The 22001-nt window shown below is 41.1% G+C and overlaps 2 protein-coding genes across 2 annotated transcripts; one reads left to right on the top strand and one right to left on the bottom strand.

Annotated features, from left to right (window-relative positions):
• The first annotated feature begins 88 nt into the window (after window positions 1-88).
• Window positions 89-7346, top strand: LOC147795285 (uncharacterized). Its single transcript, XM_087132107.1, has 2 exons — window positions 89-292; window positions 1964-7346. Exons 1-2 carry the CDS (start codon window positions 104-106, stop codon window positions 3272-3274), a joined length of 1500 nt encoding a protein of 499 aa, XP_086988233.1. The 5' UTR covers window positions 89-103; the 3' UTR covers window positions 3275-7346.
• A 194-nt stretch (window positions 7347-7540) lies between these two features.
• Window positions 7541-21673, bottom strand: sdha (succinate dehydrogenase complex flavoprotein subunit A). The gene is made up of 15 exons (XM_022248797.2): window positions 21490-21673; window positions 20520-20600; window positions 19283-19444; window positions 18467-18522; window positions 17633-17720; window positions 16735-16899; window positions 16047-16195; window positions 14964-15088; window positions 14478-14842; window positions 12704-12901; window positions 12089-12181; window positions 11412-11510; window positions 11169-11312; window positions 10550-10663; window positions 7541-10176 (listed from the first exon to the last, which is right to left on the bottom strand). Exons 1-15 carry the CDS (start codon window positions 21553-21555, stop codon window positions 10090-10092), a joined length of 1992 nt encoding a protein of 663 aa, XP_022104489.1. The 5' UTR covers window positions 21556-21673; the 3' UTR covers window positions 7541-10089.
• Between the last annotated feature and the right edge of the window lie 328 nt (window positions 21674-22001).

Here is a 22001-nt window from a genome sequence, read left to right as displayed (position 1 = left end):
GCTAAATGCGTATCACACGTAAGGGTAGCAGACTTTTCTAGAACACTCGAGCAGAGTCACAGACGGGACGTTGAGTTTGGAACATTCGAGTAAGGCCGCCAAAATGTCTAAATTCTGCGGATTTCCTGAAAGTCCATTAAAGACTCGAATGGTTAGACCAATTACAGATGACGATCCTTTACCTGACGGCTGGGAAATGTTGATCGATCCAGAATCACAGTGGCCCTTTTTTGTGGATCACAGGAACCGCAGAACGAGTTGGAAAGACCCCCGGCGCCCAAAAGCGTTGCAGGTATGTACAATGTACATGTGCACGTCTAGGCCAGACCTACATGTACATGTATTTACCATGTTTAGTGGCAGCCCGAGTACGACATTTAATGACAAAATGAGTTCGTAACGCTGTGAATATGTTTTCTGTTTGGTTTTTGAAGTAATTTTGGAGAGAATGTCATAAGAAACATTTCAATGTTAAAGTTTGGATTCTATCATAATCAAAGAAAAATGGATTTAACTCGGGATGTTTTGGGATTTTTTTGTTCGCCTACATGTAGGCCTACATGTGTAATGCAGAGCAAAATGTGATTACTTTGTAGACAAATGTGAGTGTGAATTTTGACTGAAGAGCTTAAAATTCACATTTTTCGGTTTTTTTGTGCCTTTTTTTAATGAACTTAATGCTGGCTTCACTTGAAATGTCAAAAATTTTGAAATTGGAAATTAAATAGAGGGGCTACAGCGTGCAGGAAAAAGACAAAATCCAAAAAGGGTAGGCCTAGTTCCTACTACTTTATAAAGTAAGTAATGCTGCCAAACCAAAATCATGAATATGACCAAGAGAAGCCAAGATTAAATGACTAAAACATGTTCAACAACAAAATGCTTTGGTTTGTTACTGACATGACTGATGTCACAACTGATGACTAGATATGCCCAGGCCAAGGGTCAGAATTTACAACTTTTAAAAAAGTTGCACATATCCTGCCTTTTTTTACTGTTTTTGATAAGAGCATGAAGTACAGTACAAAATGAGGGTTATTTCATCCAGACTAAGAATCATTTCAGAGTTAGGCCTCAGCCCCAGATTTAGAACCTCTTGATGCCAGATGATGAAAAACACTTTTCCTTATTTGTTCCCCCGTGTAAACTCGTTTAAGAATTTTTTTTCATTTTCGCAGTTGATATATTAATGCATTGTGCTTGATTGGGTCAAAGCACAGTTGCTGAAGTTAACTGGCTAAACGGCCATTTGTATACTCCTTTGTCGTTTCTGGGCACTGACTTTGGATGTAGGAAACACCTGCAAATATAGAAACACATCTGACTTTTTTTCTTTTTTGACGTTACTTGACATCCGTTAAGTTTTATGAACTGAAATTTGACAGGATTGTTTTAAACTATGTGCAGGTTGCTGTTTTCAAATTTTGACTTGCATCTAATCTCGACTTCTTTATACCAAGCAGTGGGAGCACTGAGAAAGCACCTGTCTAGTCAATCAAATTGCATGCGAACGCGGTCACGACTCTGACTCCTTTATTTCTAAATTCAAGGGAAGTCTGCAAAAGCACCTGTAATTATGAGTAATGATTGTCAAAATACTGACAGTTGTTTTGTGTCACATTGAAATTGAGTGCTGACATACATGTATATTGTACATACATGTCCATACACATGTACATGTACATGTAGCGCTGTACATATTTACAGTGAGTGTTGTCTAAGTCAGGAGCCTCGGGTCTTTTTCTTTTGTTGTAATTTTGATGTTTTACATGAATAAGGACTGTATACCTGTATTACAGACTTCCTGATGCATGCTTTCTCATTCAAAACATGTTTCTGTTTTATGTGTGTGTTTGTTTTATTGTATTCTGCTTATAATTTCTAAAAATCATATTGGATAGTTGGTACATCTTCAGTAGCAAAGATTTCTCAATAATTGTTTGTTACGCATTTATCCTCATAGGCCTTCATGGATTCAGCAATTGCAGGAGACAACTTCTTCCGGAGTGCATTTGACAACCAGGACCCGTTTTGGCAGAACACCTGGGATCCATTTGGTCCGGGAGGCCGGCATGTCAGTCGCAGTCCCAGAGGGAGCCCTTCTGTGCAGCGGAGGATGCAGCCCAATATTCAGGATGTTCGGCGCTCTCAAAGCCCCCAGCCAGGCGGAAGGCTCACCCCAACGCTAGAAAGCCAGATGAATCGTTTGCATACCCATGGGTCACCCCACCCTTATCCAGAATCCAGAGTCCCTGGCCATATCCACCATGGGTTGTCCCACCAGTACATGGAAGGCCGGACCCCTGGCCATCAGCACCAGGTGTACCCATCAAGTCCCAGAATGCAACAGCATCATCACCAGGCTCCCCATGATGGGCGAAGGGTGCCAACAGATGAGCTGAGGGCTCACCGTCTTGACCCCCAGCATGAACATCTATCAGAAGAGGGGGAACACGTGATACATATACCCATCAGAGTGGAGGGGCGGGATAACAGAAATAGTGCTCCATCCCCCTACGGGGAACCCCATGAGATTCATTCTACTGTGCCTCCACAGGGTATGCCAAAGCCAGTACCTGTTCCTCAGCAAGTGCAACCTCAGGACCCTCAAAGACGGTACGTGCCCATCGAAGAGGATCAGCAAGAAAGCGGTAGTGCTGTGCCAGCAAGTCCACAGCAGTTTCCCAGGCAACTGGACCTCAAGGATGAGCAGAGAGATGCAATAGGGGATGAGCATTATTCTCCAAAAGACTGTCTTAGGAGTGAAGAACCAGCAAGTCCAAAGCCGTTCCCTGTGCAGAAGGAGTGCGAAAATGAACAGACATTCAAGACAGAGTGGAGCCAGAGTGTCCAGCCTCAGGAGCAGAGGGGCTCCCAGCAGGCTGAGGCATCTCAAGGAGACAAGCCGTGTCCAGTCAGCAAAGAGGCAATCAACTCGCTGAGTGGGCCAGCAAATGGCACCCAGGAGCCGAAGGGTACGGCGGAGGCAGAGACCGTACCCGCACTGCCGGATATGCCAACCCAAGTGGTCCAGATCCGTGACATCCTGGCCAAGATCCTCGAACTGGGTGGTGATATTGAGGACTTCACAGGCCACAAGGGCAGCAAGGAGTACCTGCGGATTGAGGAGATGCTTATGAGGCACATGCTGCAGCTGGACAATGTGGACACAATGGGGGACGAGCGCATCCGGGGAGAGCGGAGGATGGCTGTGGTCACAGCCCAGACGCTGATGTCACGGCTAGAAAAAAAGGCTCTGCCTGCAGATGTTTAAGGCAATGAGGGAAGAGGGTTAAACAAGCAACTCAAACAAGAGGATTTTCCAAATTCTAGCTTTCTTTCCATTTCGAGCTTCGTCCCCAAACTTAAGAGTTTTACGGTACCAGTAGGTAATACATGCACATGTAAAATCATGTTTTGCTGGAGGAGCATTGATCCCTTCCAAATATGGAAGTGTTTAATTTATTTGTAGTTTGAACAGTTTAGACAGGTAGACAGTTCAGTGTCACAGACTAAGCCTTGCAAGGAGATGAAGACAAGGTTTGGGAAATCCTGTGTTCCCCACTCCAAAAAAGACTTAGTTTTAACTCAGATACATGTATTTCATGCTCTTGTATTTTCGGACTGTTCAGAATTCCTATTTCTGTGACCACAACATGCAATGAAGGCAGTGAGTAAGTGGCATACTGACTCTACATGAACATGGACGTGAATTGTCATTTGGTACATTTATATTTTTAGGGGAGGCTTTGAATGAGATTATGCAATTTCTATGTATTTGTGAATATTACACCAACTTTCATGGCACATGTGTTCATGACACTTGGCTTTCATGATAATTTACTGTATAGACCGATTTATTGACACCATGACTGCAGTGTCCCTGTCACTCAGGTGCACCTTCGTAAATAACGATGAACTTGACAAGCGTGATTTTAACTGGCAGTGCGCTCCCATTGGCTGATGGCTGCATCTCTTTTGTTCAGGCGTGTGGAGACACAGCAATAATAGCTCCTGCTTCTTATCACCGAATCTGTCTGTAAGAGGACAGTTCTGTTTGTTGACAGATATCATTACCTTTTGGATGCATGTTGGTTCACAAGTACATGTACCATCCTTATCTAGATGGCGTACCTCTAGAGAAACATATTTGGGATGGTATCTGTACATGTATAGCAAAGCCTTGAAAAATTCTAATACTTTCGAAACATCTTAAAGCTATTGGAATTTAAACATTGAATGAAAAAGAATTTTAATTCATTTGTGTGTGGTTTTTTTTTTGGGGGGGGGGTGATTAGTGTGATGTTAGAGGAGGGTTGGGGGAAGGTGTCAGGAATGTATTTTTTGAGCCACAGTGCATTCTCTTCCCTTATCACTAGTAAAGTGTATGTAAGCAAGGTCATTTGGTTGGAGGGTAAACATGGTAGGAAACAAGGCTGGAAGGTTTTTTTCCCCACCACCAGCTGCCTGAACTCTATTATTTGGGAAGGGGGTGTATATCCCACCATCTTCCCATTTCAAGAGGACAGTGCTGGACAGGTGTCGTCTTTCTGATTAGAAAAGGGCAGTTGTTACCTGTTTAAGGGACACCCTAATATTTCACGGGCTGCATCCCTATCTCCTCCATTGTGGAAATGAACTGCCTCTGAAGTTTGGATTTATATGTAATGATTATTACTACTACCGATATGTCTACTATGTGTACATAATGCAGACAGTGTGCAAACTTATCAAGCTAATTGCTACAGTGCCATTCATGCCAAAGAATGTAAGGTATAAGTAAATTTTTGCCAGTATGTACATGTATGCATTTACATGTATTAAATTTGGAGACACTGAGCACAGCCTCAATCATGGGGCCCTGTTGTCACAGGCTCTATTATGAACATCAAACAGTTCTGACAAACTTGGTAGATAATCTTACTGACTTGGTCGAGAGTAACCTGACTACAAGATTCATACACGTGGTTGGGAAGACAATATTCTTACATTGTCAGGCCTTCTACATGTGCATGCAGTCGTCCAAAGTGGATAAAATGTAAAGGATTGAAGCTGTGCATTGTTGTGTAAAAAAAACCAACAGAGTAGGAACAATATGTGTGTGGCTCGTGTGGGTATGTCAGGAGAGAGGTATATTTTTGTACAATTTCACAAATGTAGTGCACTATTTGAGAAGCATTAATGTTTTCATTGTGTGGCTGACAATTGGCAGTAGTGTCTATCATAAATACAATGTATGATTAAATGCAATTCAGATGATTTCAACTACAATCATGTACAAGTTTCCGGGCGAGAAAAAAACCCAGAAACGGAAACAATTAAATATATTTGTATTCATGTAATTTACAAAATTTTGGCATAACCCAGCTTTGTGTTCAAAATGGTACATGCATTTATGCATTATTATACAGATCTTTGGAGGTACCATTTATTGAAAGAGAACCACAAGTTTACACGTCTCGCACATTTGTGAAGTTAACAACATGCCGGATGCATTGTGGCAATGTACATGTGCGCGCTTACGTGGAAATGCCTTGGTGGTCAAAAATATTTCTGTTGTACATGTACCCTACCTCCTTGGTTGTACAGGTTCAAGAGGCCTCTAGTTCTGATTGCCGGAATGGTCCATACATGCACACACTGTATATGTACATGAAGGCAGCTAAGATGAACTGATATGTGCAAGAAATGTGAGAGATTTTCAATGTAGGATACGTAAGTTGTAGACATTTACTAGGCATTACATGAATGCACACTGTAATACTCTATCTGTGTTTGATCTTGCTCACTGGGCTGATTTCCGATAATTGTCAAATGATGACTATATATAATGTTAACTGCAAATTGAAATAAGACTATTCTGTAGCTAATGAAACTGTGTATTCGAAAATAACAAGGAAACACTTAGCAGCAGGGACTCTCACCTCTGCAAACATCCGCTTGTATTCTCCGGTGTGGAGAGGTTTTATGTGTGTGTGCTTTGATTGTGCATGAGGAGAGATCATGAAAAACTGCATGCACCAATGCATGCCTGCAGTGCTTAACAATGTTATATCCCATGAATTTTCCTGAATCCTCCAAAATCGACCCTGTTTGAACCATCCTTTGTACTTCTTGCTGATGGACGCTATCCCTCGTTCACAGTGGATTTGGGTGTGACAGTCATGGCAGTATCGTGGAATCTGGCAGAGTTTCACTGGGCGTGGTTGGTGGCTCCTTTTAATGGTGGAAAGCGCTGTGTGGGGTTGTGTACAGAGCAGCTGCCATTAGTTAGGACTGCTGCAACTGACCAGTGACAGTGCTGCCTTTGTTACTGGATTCGTCTATAGATGAATGTACATTGACTACTGAAATCCTCCAAATTCTTCCAAGACCATGACAGATTTTGAAGGATTTGCAAAGTTAGGCTCAATGGAGAGATGGTTTGCTGTGTTCTTCTTTAGTAATAGGTCCGGGCACCGATAACATGAGGCTCTGCTCACAAGTGCACTCTCTTATGGGAAGCATGTAGTCGTTAGAGCGTGGTGTCATCAGTGCACGGGCCTACATGTACATGTATTGGAGAAATTTCTAGTATTCTGTAATATAAAAGGAATATTTGAAAATGTGGCTTCTTCAGTAGCATTGGGTCATTTGGCCCCAACTGTAAGTGTCTTTGATCAAAGACCCTAAGAAGATTTGAGATTCAGTATCTGTAATGAGATCAATTCCAATAGTTCTCAATCCTTCAGCTACATTAATATCAATTTTTTCACAGTTTTAGGGGGTTGGAGTTAAGGGTCATTACAACAGTTACTGCAATTCACTTCTTGCAGACATTAAAACTCATAGGTCAGGTTTGGGGCTTGCATAGGAAACATCTTGCGCACATATTATGAAATTATTTATTTCCTCAAAGGCTCATGAATAAACCTTATATAAGCCCATGTTTTTCACTTTACAAATATATATATTAGGACCTTACTCACCTTGAGGCACACAGCGGATAATTTTGTAATTTTGCCCCCTAAAGTTTATAAATTGGAACGTAATTCAGATTGCAGAAAGGCTGATTTATGCCAGTTTTGTTTGGGTTTTAGAATGTCTTTATATTATTTAAGGCATACAATGTACGTGTAAGTTGGGTTTTACAACTCAAATAGTAATTTTTGAATTTGATTCTTTGCATGTGTCACATCGTGCTTTATGGTGCTATTCAAAAAATGAAAGTAAATTGACTTTCCTTTTATTTACATTTACACCGCTGTTCAGTGATTCAGCATTCATAATGTAGTTGTCTTGAAAAATAGAACTAAGATGTTCTCGGCATTAAGTATCAATAAATCCAACCATGAATGAAATCACAAGCAAGCTACATGTAACTGTAAATTGTGTATTGTGTGTGAGTTATGTATTTTAGCTATAATTTGGGGCCTAATTCATTCACTTTTAAGATTCTATTATATTACATTTTTTATTAGAATTTTGCTCTGTTTATTTAAATCTGAAAATTAACACGCAATGTGCAGTCAAAAATGGAGTAAAGGTACATGTACATGTATTTAAAATCTAACAGTCTTCATATTCCCTTTTTATTCATCAAACTGTGAGTCATTCCAAGCATACATGAACATCCGTCTTCAAGCCCAACAAGTTATATTTATAGACAAAGGTATTACAATCTATCATTACTCTGGACTTACATGTACCTAGTTTCATTAACCCTTCGCAGATTTTAACTGCTAAACCCCTTCACAAAATCAACCTGTGTTGACTACTTGAATGGGATAATTATATTTTAACCCATGCGTTAACCTATTTAAATCGTTGACCTTAATAGGCTTTGATGTACAAATTAAAAGTATGATTCAGATGGCAAAAGGCAAAACTGTACACGTGTACATATTCATGTACAGTACGGCACATTAGCTCTATGCCAGAAAGTTCTTTGTGCATCTACCAAACACATTTTATATCATACAGTATGAATCAATTAAAATCAAAAAAAGGATAGTTAACAACTTATTTGTTGAAAAGACTTGCATTGGTACGTCAGAAAATGTCAAAACACGTAACACACACAAGGCACACAGCCAACAACATTAACAAGGCTCGAATTACGGGTATAATGCACTGCAGATACACTCTGAACTGCAACACACCACTTGTCAATGTTGCTTGGTACCCACTACCTAGATACACTGAGTGCACAGGTTACCAAAAATACCAACTAGTGGTCAGTAAATACTCAATGACCTTTGTTGGTCATACATGCAAGATGAGTAAGGCTGCATCCAAATCTGTTGTTTAGAGCTAGGGTCTAGGTCTTCACTCTATTGAAAGTACGTGGAAACTTGCAGACAATAGACCTAGCCGTAGCTCTGGAAGCCCGTTTCGGACACGGACTAAGATTCTAATAAGCTACATTGTGGTAGGGTTATTTAAGTAATGGCAGTTTTAGACTGTGCTCCCTTCGGCCATTTCATTAACTCTACACCCAGGAGTAGGAGGATGCCAGACATACTTATCAGTGTATGTTTTGATGTCAGTGTATCTGTAATCTGGGTCATAAACATGATGACTTTCACCCGTAATGAATAATGAAGATCAACAAGAGCACACTGAGGTTATTTACTTGTCAGTATTGCATTATCTTTTCATTACCACAGGTCTTTAGGTTTTCGAAAATATTTACACAGATTGCATTGCTTTTAATTCAACATGGCTGACTAGTATGTGACAAATCATGCTGGAATGAGGCCTTGTCCAAATTTCTTGGCTGTGTTCAGTTTTCAAGCTAAAGCCAAGTACATGTAATGTGTGCACGGCGAAGGTCTGATGAAGGTCTATCCTTTGGGTCAAGTCTGGCAGCAATCGGAGCCACTCAGTTTTCAGCAAGAATGACTTTAGGCACAGGATTACATTAATTAGTGTGAAGGTCTTTGAAAAAGTGCACAAAATGCCCACTGCATGTATCATTTTGCACATAATGTGCAACTTCAACAAAGCCAGCCTTCAGGCAAGAAAGATTCATAAACGTACAGCCACCTACAGTACGAAATTTCTCGATTTTCAGAGGTCACTGCCTTTCGAGGTATATTTAGACAGGCTATTTCTACTTTTAGGTTTCAAATGTCCCCTTGCCATTACCACACGTTCCTTGAACAGAGAAGCAATGAAGTGCGACATCAGTTGCTATGGTGTTGGTTCTACACCTGACTGGTCAGCTGAAATGTCCATTACAAAAGCGTAAGTGAACAACCGAAGGGCCTTTGTGTGAAACCATTTGCGACCAACAAAAGGTGCCTTTGTATAGCAGCTCTATTTCCCATGGACAATGCAGAAAGTTTGTCCCACACCTGTTCAATCCACACTAACACAATTACAGGTTGTTTCTGTACCCACTTCTTTTCCTTGTGTCACATTTGACAGGGATGTCAAAAAAGCTTTTTGCTAGCACAAGCCTACAGGCGGTTATAGTGTTGACAATCATATTGTACAATGATCCTGTACATTTTCAACAAAAGCCTTCCAAAGACTACATTACGAACTGCTTCACTGCTGCCTTTACAATCTTCCAGGAAAACAGAAATGAGATTAGAACATGCTTCCAGCACAAATGGCCATTAAGCACTTATTCCAAATCCAACCTTCCTAAATCTAACCATGTACCAGTACATGTCTTCAGTACATGTACATGTATTACACTTGGCTTTTTTCTCTTTTTTCTAAGGTTTCTGTTTTTGGCTTGGTGTTGTTTTTTGCGTCCAGCCTTCCGTTGTTTGAACACATTTTGACACCTTTTAAACTTGAGACTTTTCTTATCACCAAACTGGAATATCAACATTTTCTACAGCTCAAGTAGAATACAAAGTATTCATTCCCAGACTTTTTAAATGTCACTTATTACAACGCATTTCGTTATCTACATATTGGACTTAAATCTTGAACACCTCTTACTTACAGGGTATTGGACAGCGAACCTTTGTGGGGAGGGGGGCAATACGAAGACTCCGCCCCCTTGCTTGCAAGAAGGTTGAAAACAAAGTGTCCAAAACTTGTTATGAAGTTTGCAATATTCTTACATGTTAACATGGGTCTCTGTATTTTTTAATACGAGCGAACGGCAGGTGGAACGGTTGAACAGTCTTCCTGGTTTAAAGTCTTGTCAATCACGGGTCTGTACAACAGGTCAACCTGCAGGGGGTGGAGGAAAGCAGAAAAGAAATGGAAAAGATGTTGGAGAGAAATGTCATCAGCAGGCCATCATTGGCTCCTGGCGTCTGCCCATTGCTATGCTACATCCCACACATTCCAATATTCCATCAGACTGACTGCCTCCATCACTGTCTACCAAGACATACTTGCACGACAAGCATGAAAATCACACAGTGCGCTCAAAGGAATGGCACATTAACTGACGGATATGCAACAGCCTGCTTCCAAGTAGCTGGAATTGAAGGCTTCTTGAAAGATCATGCTCTCCATTATCGGTAGTGTAATTCTGAATATGAAAGGAAAAAAATTATCCGAACAATGAGAGCTGACATTCTCCGCAGGTCAGACCTACCTTTCCACTCTCCACGTTCATGTCGCTCAGGGTGTGTTTCCGCCAGTGCTCCTCAAAAGGCTTTGGTGTCTGCCCCTCCAGAGGCTTGCTGTAGTCATACTCATCAATACGACTCTGAAATAGCCCAGAAAAAAACGAGCATGTGGAACATTTTAAACCTGTGACTTCGACTTTTCATGACCTTAGAAACTGCTCCGCCACACCTGCACATACAGACTGCACACACATTATACTTCTAAAACTTCTCCTCTGTAGATGATTTTCCTCTGTGGGTTTTGCCTAACAAAACACCTTGGTCTTTTGTCATGGACATGAAACTCAAGGCAACAACAGCCTTCAGCAATAGTACACTGCACTATGTTGTGGAGGCTGAGCACGTACGGAGTGGCCATGTGTCACAGCTAGGCAAATATAACACCATTTGTATTCTACAAGAGGTTGATGAACACTTTAGACCCGTCATGTGAGAAAACATGAAGGGTTTTGTCATCATTTTTACATCATTCTGGAAGAAAACCAAATTGGACGTTAATCCAACAGTGAACCAGTCATTCCAATACGGCACTATGTGCCTGCCACATCTGAGTGCCATGACTTCTACCAATGTCAAGTCTCCCACCTTGTAATCTTCCCTCGCATGTGCCCCTCGGCTCTCCTTGCGTGCCTCTGCTGCCACCATGGTCTGTACGGAGTTAATCATCAGATTCTGCAGCTCCAGGGCCTCGATAAGGTCGGTGTTCCAAACAATGCCACGATCGTACAACTGGGAATAGTCAATCAGAAAAGGAATAAAAGGATTGGGAAAACGAGAGAGCAAATTCTTTTAACTCATAAAAAAAAACCCACAGGCCCCGGTTTGTACCTTCATGTCTTCCATGGTCTTGTATGAATCCATGATGAGGTCAACTCCTTCCTTCAAGGTCTCGCCAGTGCGGAACACAGCAGCGTTATTTTGCATAATCTGAAACAATAAGAAACAAAGCACCATTGATGCTAAGTAATTCCCAAATAAACGTGACATTCCAAAGACAGAGGTGTATTTCTGAGATTCTAAATTGCAGGGTTGCTGAAGGCCAAAAGAGTGAATGTCTGCCACTTCGTGTTTACTATGCACTGCCCACATACCGTTAAAGCCAATGCTCATAAGTCAGTATTTCCAAAAAGAATTCAAAAACTTCTTCTAAGTGCTGTCACCCCAGTCTGATGGGTTGAAATGGACCAGTATTTAGAGCTTTCCCAATGCACATCTATGGCAAAATGGTCTGCTCGCAGGCCCTATGCTCTTCTCTACGATTTGACACTTATGATTGGTTACTGTCAACAGGCCAACAACGGATGTAGTCAGTTCCTCAAGGAATCAATAGGATAGCATGTTGCTGCTGGTACAATGTACTGACTTGCTTTAAGCTGAATGCGATACCTTTTTCAAGCACTCTGGAATAAATTAGGGACAGGGATATAAATATTGAGATATTACACAAAGACAATTATCTTTATTGGATAGGTGAACCATTACTGGGCCATGCTTCTCTGGTGTACCTTCTGCATGTTCAGCCTGATATCAGCAACCTTAGTGTTGCCATCGGCAAAGCGCAGCTTGTCAATGTTGGCAACGGAAGCTTCACCAGCATTCTGGTGAGGATGAAGAGAGAAAAAAAAGATAAGAAGTAAAAATTATGTGGTCGTTCATTTACGTCCCGTAAGTCACATTCAAATGATAGCGCATGTGTATTTGTGGATTGAAGCAATTAGGACAGAACGGATTAGAACTAATCTCAAACTTAGCATTGGAGTCAGAACTTTCAAGATAAAATTCTCTTTAGATGCTCATTCCAGTTCCCTAGAGGTCCATTCTATGCAGCATTTAAACACTTCAGTCCTTGAAACGAGACAAACTAGCTGATCTGTTTTGCCAATCAATACGACCAGTTAAGCCTTCACGCCAATGCCAAAGTACAACTAACTGAATATCAGGACCCATTTACAATAAAATTTGCTGGAGTTGAAGTCTGTTCAACTTCGCAAAAATACTCGGCTCCTATATTTGATCTGCCATTCCAATTTTGACCTTGTATTTGCCCAAAATATGAACCAGTCTCTTCATTAACTCAAGAGCAGAGTTTACAGAGCAACTCCCAAGACACGTTTGCTTACTGGTTTCAGTTCAGGCATGGCTTCACCAGGCTGGTTCTGCTCAATGATGGTGTGAGCACAGGCACGCCCAAAGACCACCAGATCCAGAAGTGAGTTGGCCCCCAGGCGGTTGGCTCCGTGGACCGATGCGCAGGCTGCCTCCCCGCAGGCGTACAGGCCAGGCACCACCTTGTCTTCCTCGTTCTCGTACACGATCACCTTGAAAGATAAAAGCAAGTCTTACTTTCAAAGAAGAATGCAGAATACAGATAAAGCCAAACCTAGCACAACTGCAATCAAGTCATCATAATGACAAGATATCTGGACAATTCCTAGACCGGACAGTGACTCTCATGATGAATGTGTATTGACAAAACACAAGCAACTGCTCAGATGTTCATCCGCACAATAACGCCTTCCACGAGAAGGAATGCACATACATGAACGGGCTTCAATCTTGCTTGCACACCGAGAATGGGACATGAAAGATCCACCTTTCATTTTAAAGGTATGTATGTGTATGTTGTAAGTCACCGACTCATCTGGTCTCAAGACAAGTCACATACAATTCAAATGAAATCTGACAAGAATGCTTCTTGCAAAATATCTACAGTGTTTAATTAGCTATCGTAAACAAGCATGAAAAGTCTGTATGGGGGTTTTCAATTTTTAGTGCCATGAGTAGGAGGTGAAAAACAAGAAAACTTGCTGATCCGAGGAAAAGTTGCATGCCTACATAAAGGAGATGTGACGTCGTTTGTCTTTAAAAATACTGTAGCTCCCATTTCATCAGGGAAAAGAAGACCTGGTTTGACTGTGGGGTGGAAGTGAATTAGAGTGCACGATGTGTGGTTAAGGATTAAGACACATATTAAAGAAAGAGTCAGGGGTTTGAATCCAGCTGCTGGCCAGTCATTGTGGGCTAGGAAAACTGGTCATCAAAAAGCCAGAAAGCAACCTATGATGGTCTGGCATCCCGTCAATAAGAGAATACAACTATCCTCGGCTATTTCATGGTTTCATAGCTAGGCAATCGCAGATCAACAAGGGCTTGATGAGCCAAATAGCTCGTATTAGATTTGCTTGCAATGAAAATGAATTCACTGGAGGAAATTATTACTATCATCTTAAGGGAATTTGTTGTATAGGTAATGATACAGCTATTGATAATGAAAAGAAACATGTTCTACATGTATGCATAATGCCACATAAAAGTGTGAAGTCTTGTGGACGCTTCTGACAAAGTTTGATATGCTTTTTTTTACCATGTGCAGAGAACCAATCACAAGACATACACTGGTAGCAAACTGTTTCGGCTAAGGAGGTATTTTCCATGCCAGTATATTGTGACCAGATGCCTTCTGCTTTCATAGAGGTTGAACAGTTTTGTGTGCAACTGGTCACACGCATTCAATGGCTCACTGCACATGTACATACATGTGCAACAGCTCTTGCACAGATGTCTGCAAACATACATGTACAATGGACGTTTTCACTAATAAATTCATAATTTATGCACCCATGCTCACAAATGGCCTTGGCGGCGAGGGCCATTGAAAGCGTACCTGGGTGCGATTTTGATTATTTTCTCCCCGGTTTTCTGGCTTCCTTCAGGTTTTTCTTCATCAAATTCAATTAAATTGTTTTTTTTGCTATTTAGTTTCTGATCTAAGAGAGAGACAATGATCAAAATTGCACCTCTGTACATTTTCAATGGCCCTTACTGCTAAGGCCATTTGTGCGTATGTGTGCACAATTATAAATTTATTAGTGAAAAGGTCTATTCCATATATACCTGTCCCTTGTAGTTGGTTGGTATCCCACCCATGTTGTAGTGCACTGTGGGCAGCACGGGCACCGGGTCCCGTGTCACGTCCACACCGGCAAAGATCTGGGCTGTCTCAGAGATGCCCGGTAGCCGGGTGGCAAGCTGCTGGGGTGGCAGATGGGAAAGCTGCAGGAAGACGTGGTCCTTCAAGGGGCCAACCCCACGTCCCTCCCGGATCTCGATGGTCATGGAGCGCGAGACGACGTCACGGGACGCCAAGTCCTTAGCCGTCGGGGCATAGCGCTCCATGAAGCGCTCGCCTTCACTGTTGATGAGAATGGCACCCTCGCCACGGCAACCCTCAGTGATGAGGCAGCCAGCGCCGTAGATGCCTGTAAATAAGCGAAAAGACATTCCATCACTGTAACTTCAACACATCATTCTTCAACAATCAAAGGACTTCATTTGCATAAGTGGGCAGGGCCAAGCACAGCACATTCTATGATGTCTCACCTGTTGGATGGAACTGCACAAACTCCATATCCTGATTGGCTATGCCAGCTCTGGTTATCATGGCAGTGCCGTCCCCGGTGCAGGTATGGGCCGAAGTGCAGCTGAAATAGGCACGCCCATAGCCCCTGCAAATGAAAAAAAAAATGGCATCCATGCAGTCAAGCAGCCAACAAGACTATAGTTAAAGGAAAAACATCCCTGTTTTGATAAATTGAGCCCTGTCACAAGACAATAACCAAGTTTTCAACCTACTTGCATGTAATTAAGCAATGAGGATGCGTCCAAACCACATATACCACAGACCTTTCAAAAGCACAGGCATCAGCACCATATACTGTACCGCAGGTTATGAGAGTCTATGTAACCACATGCACTAGGGTAACTACAGTTACGTACACAAAATGATGGTTGTTGTGCATTGGTCATCACTTCAAATGGGCTTGTTTTCTTTTCAATTAGCTACTCAAGAACTTCCATTACACTGTAACTATCAAGGGTTTGTGGTAACACAAAGCAGAAGAACATCTTTTGTGAAAATGTAAGGTGCTAAAGAAACTGGGTGGTGTGCATCTTGATGCTCTGATCAGTAGTCTTGAGGGGGTTGAGTCCCAAAATGACAAACTTGCATTGTGTTACCAGAAACCCCTACACTTCCGAACTGTAGTTTGAAAGCTGTAACCTGACACTGGACATAGGCGTAGAGAAATTTTTTTGTTGTCGCTTGATCCCCGACTATCTACCTTCCACCATGTTACCGTACGAGTCGTCAAAATTAAATGAACAATTTTTGGAGGCATTCTCTGAATGAATAAGCTATGTTGTTTTGTTATAATTAGAAACTAATCAATATATACAACTGTGCTTTCTTTACAGGACTGAAAAGCTGTTCAGAATTCAAGAGGATTGTTCCGGGTAAAAAGAAAAGTGAATTTGGTTTAGATTTAAAGCCAGATTTAGATACATTTTAGGTATATCCAGGGACTACGGTTGTCAGGAAAAATGGTGGAAAATAACGGAGTGGGAATGAGAGCTATGGATGTTTTATGTCATGAACTACGAAAAGAGATTTAAAGATTGTCTTACCCAGTTGCAAGAATGGTGTTTTTAGCCCGTATCCTGTGGATGGTACCATCTTCCAGACACAACGTACTGATCCCTTGACACACCCCGTCCTCCATGATTAGATCCAGTGCAAAGTACTCAATGAAGTACTCACAGTCATACCGCAGGGACTGTGTGATAATGACAAACCCAAACAGACGAAATCATCAAAAACTGTGACAGATAGGACTCAGCTTTATTTGGGAAGCACTCAATAACTTTCACAAATTGTTTAAGAGTTTAACCAACACATTGCTTGCATATATGACATGCAGTGCTTCATTGAGCACTTGGCTAAGAAATGAGGAAAAATTTCAAGAGCTTTGCACTGGTCATGATTATGACAAACCCCACCAAAGAGTTGGGTTCTCCCAGAAGAAAAGAAGGTCCCAAAGTGACTTCAATTAAACTAGAACTCGGTGGCAATATTCTAAATCTCAGCTTTGCTGACATATTTCTCTGTACTTTCCCCCTGATCATCCGACTGTCAAGTTTTCAGCTTTTAATATTAAAGTCACGTTTGGTTAGAAATGCAGGGAACTGTGTTCATCTTACTAAAAAGACAGAAATCTTTTTATTCTTTTCGACATTATGGGCCTAAAATGGACTACAGAGTCAGATATCGGGACCCCCTCATTCAACTTGTCCCACTACTCTCCTGCCTACTAACCTGGCCATACAGTGTATGGAGTAGGGAATGCCCAGTGCGGTCCGCTACAGCACAGCAGCGATGGGCCTGGCCTCCTTTACCATAGTCATAGCTCTGCCCACCGAAGGCTCGCTGGTAGATCTTGCCTTCCTCTGTGCGGCTGAAGGGCATGCCATAATTCTCCAGCTTTTCAAAGAAAGTTGTGACAGAGAGTGAGCTTAACCATAGCCCGACACAATTCTAGCTGTGTATTAACTTGCTAAGGTCCACATGTTTCCCGGTCTTAACCCTAACCCTACATAATACTACAAATTACTACTTGTAGTGAAATGCAGCACTGAGTGCTGTCATTTGTAAGAGGACATGACTTTATTGTTCAGTGAAGCCATAAGATACAATAGATAAGACAATGTACCATACAATGCTGTGGCACTACGAATGCACGGCTTTATTGTTCTCTGTACAAGTAACAATGGAAGTAACCTAGCCAGAAGTAGTAATCTGTAGTGCTAGGTCCTTCAGGCTCAGGCTATTACTTAGTATTTTGTAGTACTGTAGCGTAAGCCAAACAATATGCTTGGCGGTTAGGGTTAAACCAGTTTGGAAGGAAAATAATTGAAATTTTCAGGTTAGAGCTATGTGGCACAAAATTTAAGATAACTCCAGGAAACCAGGAATAAACATTGTTTTGAAAGAGTGCAGAGTATATAGAAAAAGAAATTGGAGTTCTTCCTCCAGTATGTCTCATGGCTCATAAAATGAATTATACTTGGGAATGTGTTTTGTACAACTTTCTCTTTTCCTTAAATATGAAAACTATCTGATATCCATCTTGAGTATTCGAAATTTCATATCCCATAGTACAACAGTCAACAACTGATAAATATTAACCATCATCTCCAATTCTCCCACTAATTACCTCAATGACAGCCTTTGGTGCTTCTTCTGTCATATAATGGATTGCATCTTGGTCTCCCAGCCAATCAGAACCCTTGACTGTGTCATACCTGCCCATTCATGAATATTCATACAAGCTCATTAGCTGCAACAACCTGAACTATTAAATTATTCACAAAGAGAAAATTCAAATACATGTAAAAGAGAGCAGAGTGTACATGAAATGTATAGATGTTGAGGTGCAACAAGATATCATGTGCATTGATGTACATGTATACATGATGCATGCAGGTTTGCACACGTAATGCAATGAAATTATTAGCTGATGTTTTGGGTGATGAAGCTGCCTGTAACCAGAGTTGTAATGACTCGAGTGCATGACTCGAATTGAGTCACAATTTCTGGCAACTTGACTCGAGTTCCAGTGACTCGACTCGACTTTTTCCCCTAATGACTAAATTCACTCAATTACAATGACTCAACTCGGCTTCAGTTACTACACTACAATGACTTGACTCAAGTTACAAAAATCAGTGACTTGTTAACATATATGTACACGTATTACACATACATGTACCTCTGGCAAGAGCTTACAAGACGTTTTCACAATGTTACTTGAAAAAAAATCATAATAACAAAATGACATGTCTTCACAAAGAAGCTGATGTACATGTATTGCAATATTCTATCATATCAACCAGTCATTTTGGTGTGTTTTGCTCCAACACAGTATTTCCATAAAAATCAAGGCATGATGGGTTGAATGTGATTCCTCAGTCAATCTGGAATGGATTATGAGAATGTGTAACTCACAGGTACATGTCACTGTGTGCCTTACTCCTCTACTTTGACTTACATGTGCCATCTCCAGTTATCTGGTTCCATATTGCCCAATGCAGCATTGATGCCACCCTACCATAGAAATCACAATGACAGCCATCAGTCAGAAAAATAGTTAATGACCAAAATAATTGTAGTCAAAAAGGAAGAACAAACAGCCACAAGTATTTAGTATAATGCCAGACAAATGCAAAAAGACGAAAACTATTTGTAATGCAGTAATGATGGGATTAACTATTTCTTACACAAAGAGCAAGAAACCATTAACTTCTCTCTGCCGATTTCTATTCAGTGTGCATGTACTTTCAAATATCAACGGACAACAAATGGATTACCATCATTGGCGTATTATCCTGGGAGGATTGGGGCATGTATATCCCCCTACACACTTTATTGACCCAGGGATGGGCTATTGAATCATCCCCCATACTTTGTTGTAGTGAGAAAGGAAGACAAGGTGGATTGTGAAGAATTTTCCAGACTTCCCAACAACTAAAATATATTTTATGGCACTCAAACAGGAAGAACAATAAAAAAACCATAAATCTGCCGTTTTGATGCAAGATTTTGCAGGAATGTAATACACATTACAGATGAGCATGTACATCATGAACATTGGTCCATATACATGTATGGTGTCATTGCCCCCTTCCCCCACCCACAATCCCCGCCCCCAATACCTCCAATTTCTAGCATAAATTTATGCCACTGTGTACATGCAGCACCCAATTATAATAATTTTTAACTAGGTGCCCGGAGTAAAAACGTGGTGGGAGATGAGCCAGGCTGTGTGGGCCATCAGGTCGGAGAACACTTTGTTATGTACATATACCTGAGCAGCCACTGTGTGTGATCGTGTAGGGAACAGCTTGGATACACATGCCGTCCTGAAGCCTTCCTGGGCCAAGCCGAAGGCAGCTCGCAGCCCTGCGCCCCCTGCTCCCACTACTACCGCATCGAATGTGTGGTCCACTACCGGGTAGTCGTGGGAAATCTGCAACAAAATCAATGGCGTCAACGCTGGAAAACATACACGATGAATTAGCCCCCAACATTCCTTAATCCTCCAACTTTCAATATTTGAAAGAGACAAGCATGCTACTCGCTCATGAAGAGTACATGTAGTATTGCAAAAATCCCATGCAAAAAATGGATGAGACTCAATTCCAGTCTTAGAACTGGAATCGCAAGTCAGGAAATTCTGAAGTGTCAATTGATTCTGTGTCCGTGAAAGTTTATTCCAGAGACAGCCAAACTACTGCAAGAGGGGTTATGTTCATCAAATTGTGTGCTGCTCGTAAAACTAAAAAAAGTTCCTGCAATAATCAAATTGATCAACTTGATTGAGACAGGTTAAATGTCTTGAATTCTACATGCGGTGAACAATAACAGTTGACAATGTATGACATGTTTGGTCTGTGTTTTGGCATTGAAAACTTGAATTTAGCATAATATTGTGATCCTTGATGGAATTGAATTTCGATTCCAAAAAACACTATGGACGAAAGCTCTGACTGAACACTAATCCGAAATCCTGAGGCTTCCAAGATGCATGTACATCTTTGAGGATGGAAAACAAATTCCCCAGCTATTGCATAATTTTCCTTCCAACTCATTCCTTTTAAGTCTTTGCAATCATACGTTGCATCCTCCGATGTACATGTACTCCAATTCCATCATTTACACGTCAGATGCAAACTTTCAATTGGAAGGTAACAGCTGGGTAAAACAACTGTTGATGCTCAGGAGTGGTTGCTTCATCAAATTTTTATAATGATCACCGTAAACCTACATTACCTTGTCTAGTAATTTCTGGGACACCCCACTTTCTTTGTTGACCTCTCTTTTTATTATGTAAAAATTACAAATGCATGATAAATGCATATGTACATGTTCATCTACTGTTTACAACAGATACAACAAATCTCACTTCAAAGCCAGGGAAATGAAGAAAGATTCAACACTGAAGTTTCATTATGCTGCTTGTGGGTGAAAAACATGGTTATTCATCTAACAAGTATCATCAGCCGGATTTGACTGGGTAATATAATGACTACTAGTATACTCACTGATCCAGTTTTTGCGGTTCCTCCTGTTTGCCTCCCTTCAACTGTGAAATGGAATGGCCTGGCACCAAGGGATGATGTCGCCTGATGGTAAGAGAAAAATCCATCTTGAATACTATATTAGTGGTAGTACATCCACAATGTCGGCAGGCAAGAATTCACTCCCACAAAAAGATATCAATGTTTGAAGAAAAACCACATCCTTCACTTTGAATTTCAGGGAAAGTTGTTGCAAGAGATAATCAGTGGACTGTGAATACACTGCACAGCACATGTAAATGCACGACATGTGTGTTACAGTACATGTACCGTGTAGCATTGTCTAGCTCCATATACATGTAACTCCATGTTTGTAAATACATTTTGCATATTCCAAGACATTAGCACTCAATATTATGAAAACCAGGGTTCTTAGATAGTATTTGAACTTTATGGTGAAGGTCAGGGTACGCAATCATTGGCATTTCTGGATCATTACAACAAATAAGCATGATAGAACCCTTTTCAAGATTTGTTAACAAGATTTTTCAACTGTTGTTATATTAGGTCCAATATGTCTAAATAAGCAACATTCTAGTTGAAGTTTCCTCTGGTACAATCTACCGGTAGCGGGCTAGCCAATATGCCATTCACTATTTCTTAACAGCATTGTTCAAGTCCGGCATTTATAATTAGGCTTCCTTGTTAGAAAACGATACAGTGTAACACCCAGTAAAAAAAGGGTATTTATTTCAGTCATGTCAGTTGCCTGCGGACCGTTTGAGAGTTTAAGCTTCAAGGTACAAGCTACCGTCTCCACACATTTAACCTTTGGAAAAAAGTGAATTATGCATGTGACTGGGTGTAACGACAGGCCTAACAAAACATGCCTGACCACCATCTGACCATACTGACGTTAGGCCCAATCCAGGCCAGCTCAGGTAGATAGAAACTGACTGCATCCATGCCGCTTCAGATACAGAAATTCACTCACCGGTTTTGTTAATCGACCAAGTAAACTCACGCCAGATCGGCAGGGTAACTTCAAAATCGTGGCCATTTTCGGATTTTGTATATTCTTTTGTGTAGGCCTTCGTTACGTACGTGAAAGATTTAAGAAAAAGCCTACGTTGTACGTGATCTCAAGCGCAGTCCGATTAGTCTGGTGCACAAACAAGGGCACGGTAGCATTCTTCATTTTACAGTGAAAGCATACAAGGTTTCAGACTCTACACAATTTACGTAAACGCGTTACTTAAGACGTCTAGGGGGCGCTATATTTCGTCATTACGTAAACAGCAAGGATAAAGCTCCTCTTGTATGGTCAGCACGGTGTGGAACCACTTAATTAACTTCTGGAGTACGGATATTAAAGATGTAAAACATGTGGCTACTGAAAAGTGTAAATCTGAAAGCTCCATAGAAGAAACCAACACTGTGAATGTCTTTGTATTTGTTAGTTTTTCATCTGAGCATGGAAGAACGAAAAAGCCTTGCCGGCGCTGA

Source organism: Acanthaster planci, unplaced genomic scaffold, assembly GCF_054643075.1.
Source record: "Acanthaster planci isolate LZ-2023a unplaced genomic scaffold, COTS_SCS Contig89, whole genome shotgun sequence".
NCBI classification, from domain to species: Eukaryota; Metazoa; Echinodermata; class Asteroidea; order Valvatida; family Acanthasteridae; genus Acanthaster; species Acanthaster planci.
The sequence above is the reverse complement of the archived record's forward strand: the minus strand, read 5'-3'. Positions and strand labels throughout refer to the sequence as shown.

Excerpts from the sequence above, each read along its gene's own strand:
- LOC147795285 (XM_087132107.1), top strand. The coding sequence starts at position 104 with ATGTCTAAATTCTGCGGATTTCCTGAAAGTCCATTAAAGACTCGAATG. Across the intron at positions 293-1,963 it reads GGCGCCCAAAAGCGTTGCAG|GCCTTCATGGATTCAGCAAT; the intron begins GTATGTACAATG and ends TTATCCTCATAG.
- sdha (XM_022248797.2), bottom strand. The coding sequence starts at position 21,555 with ATGGCCACGATTTTGAAGTTACCCTGCCGATCTGGCGTGAGTTTACTT. Across the intron at positions 18,523-19,282 it reads CACACACAGTGGCTGCTCAG|GGTGGCATCAATGCTGCATT; the intron begins GTATATGTACAT and ends TTTCTATGGTAG. Across the intron at positions 17,721-18,466 it reads GATAACTGGAGATGGCACAT|GTATGACACAGTCAAGGGTT; the intron begins GTAAGTCAAAGT and ends ATGAATGGGCAG.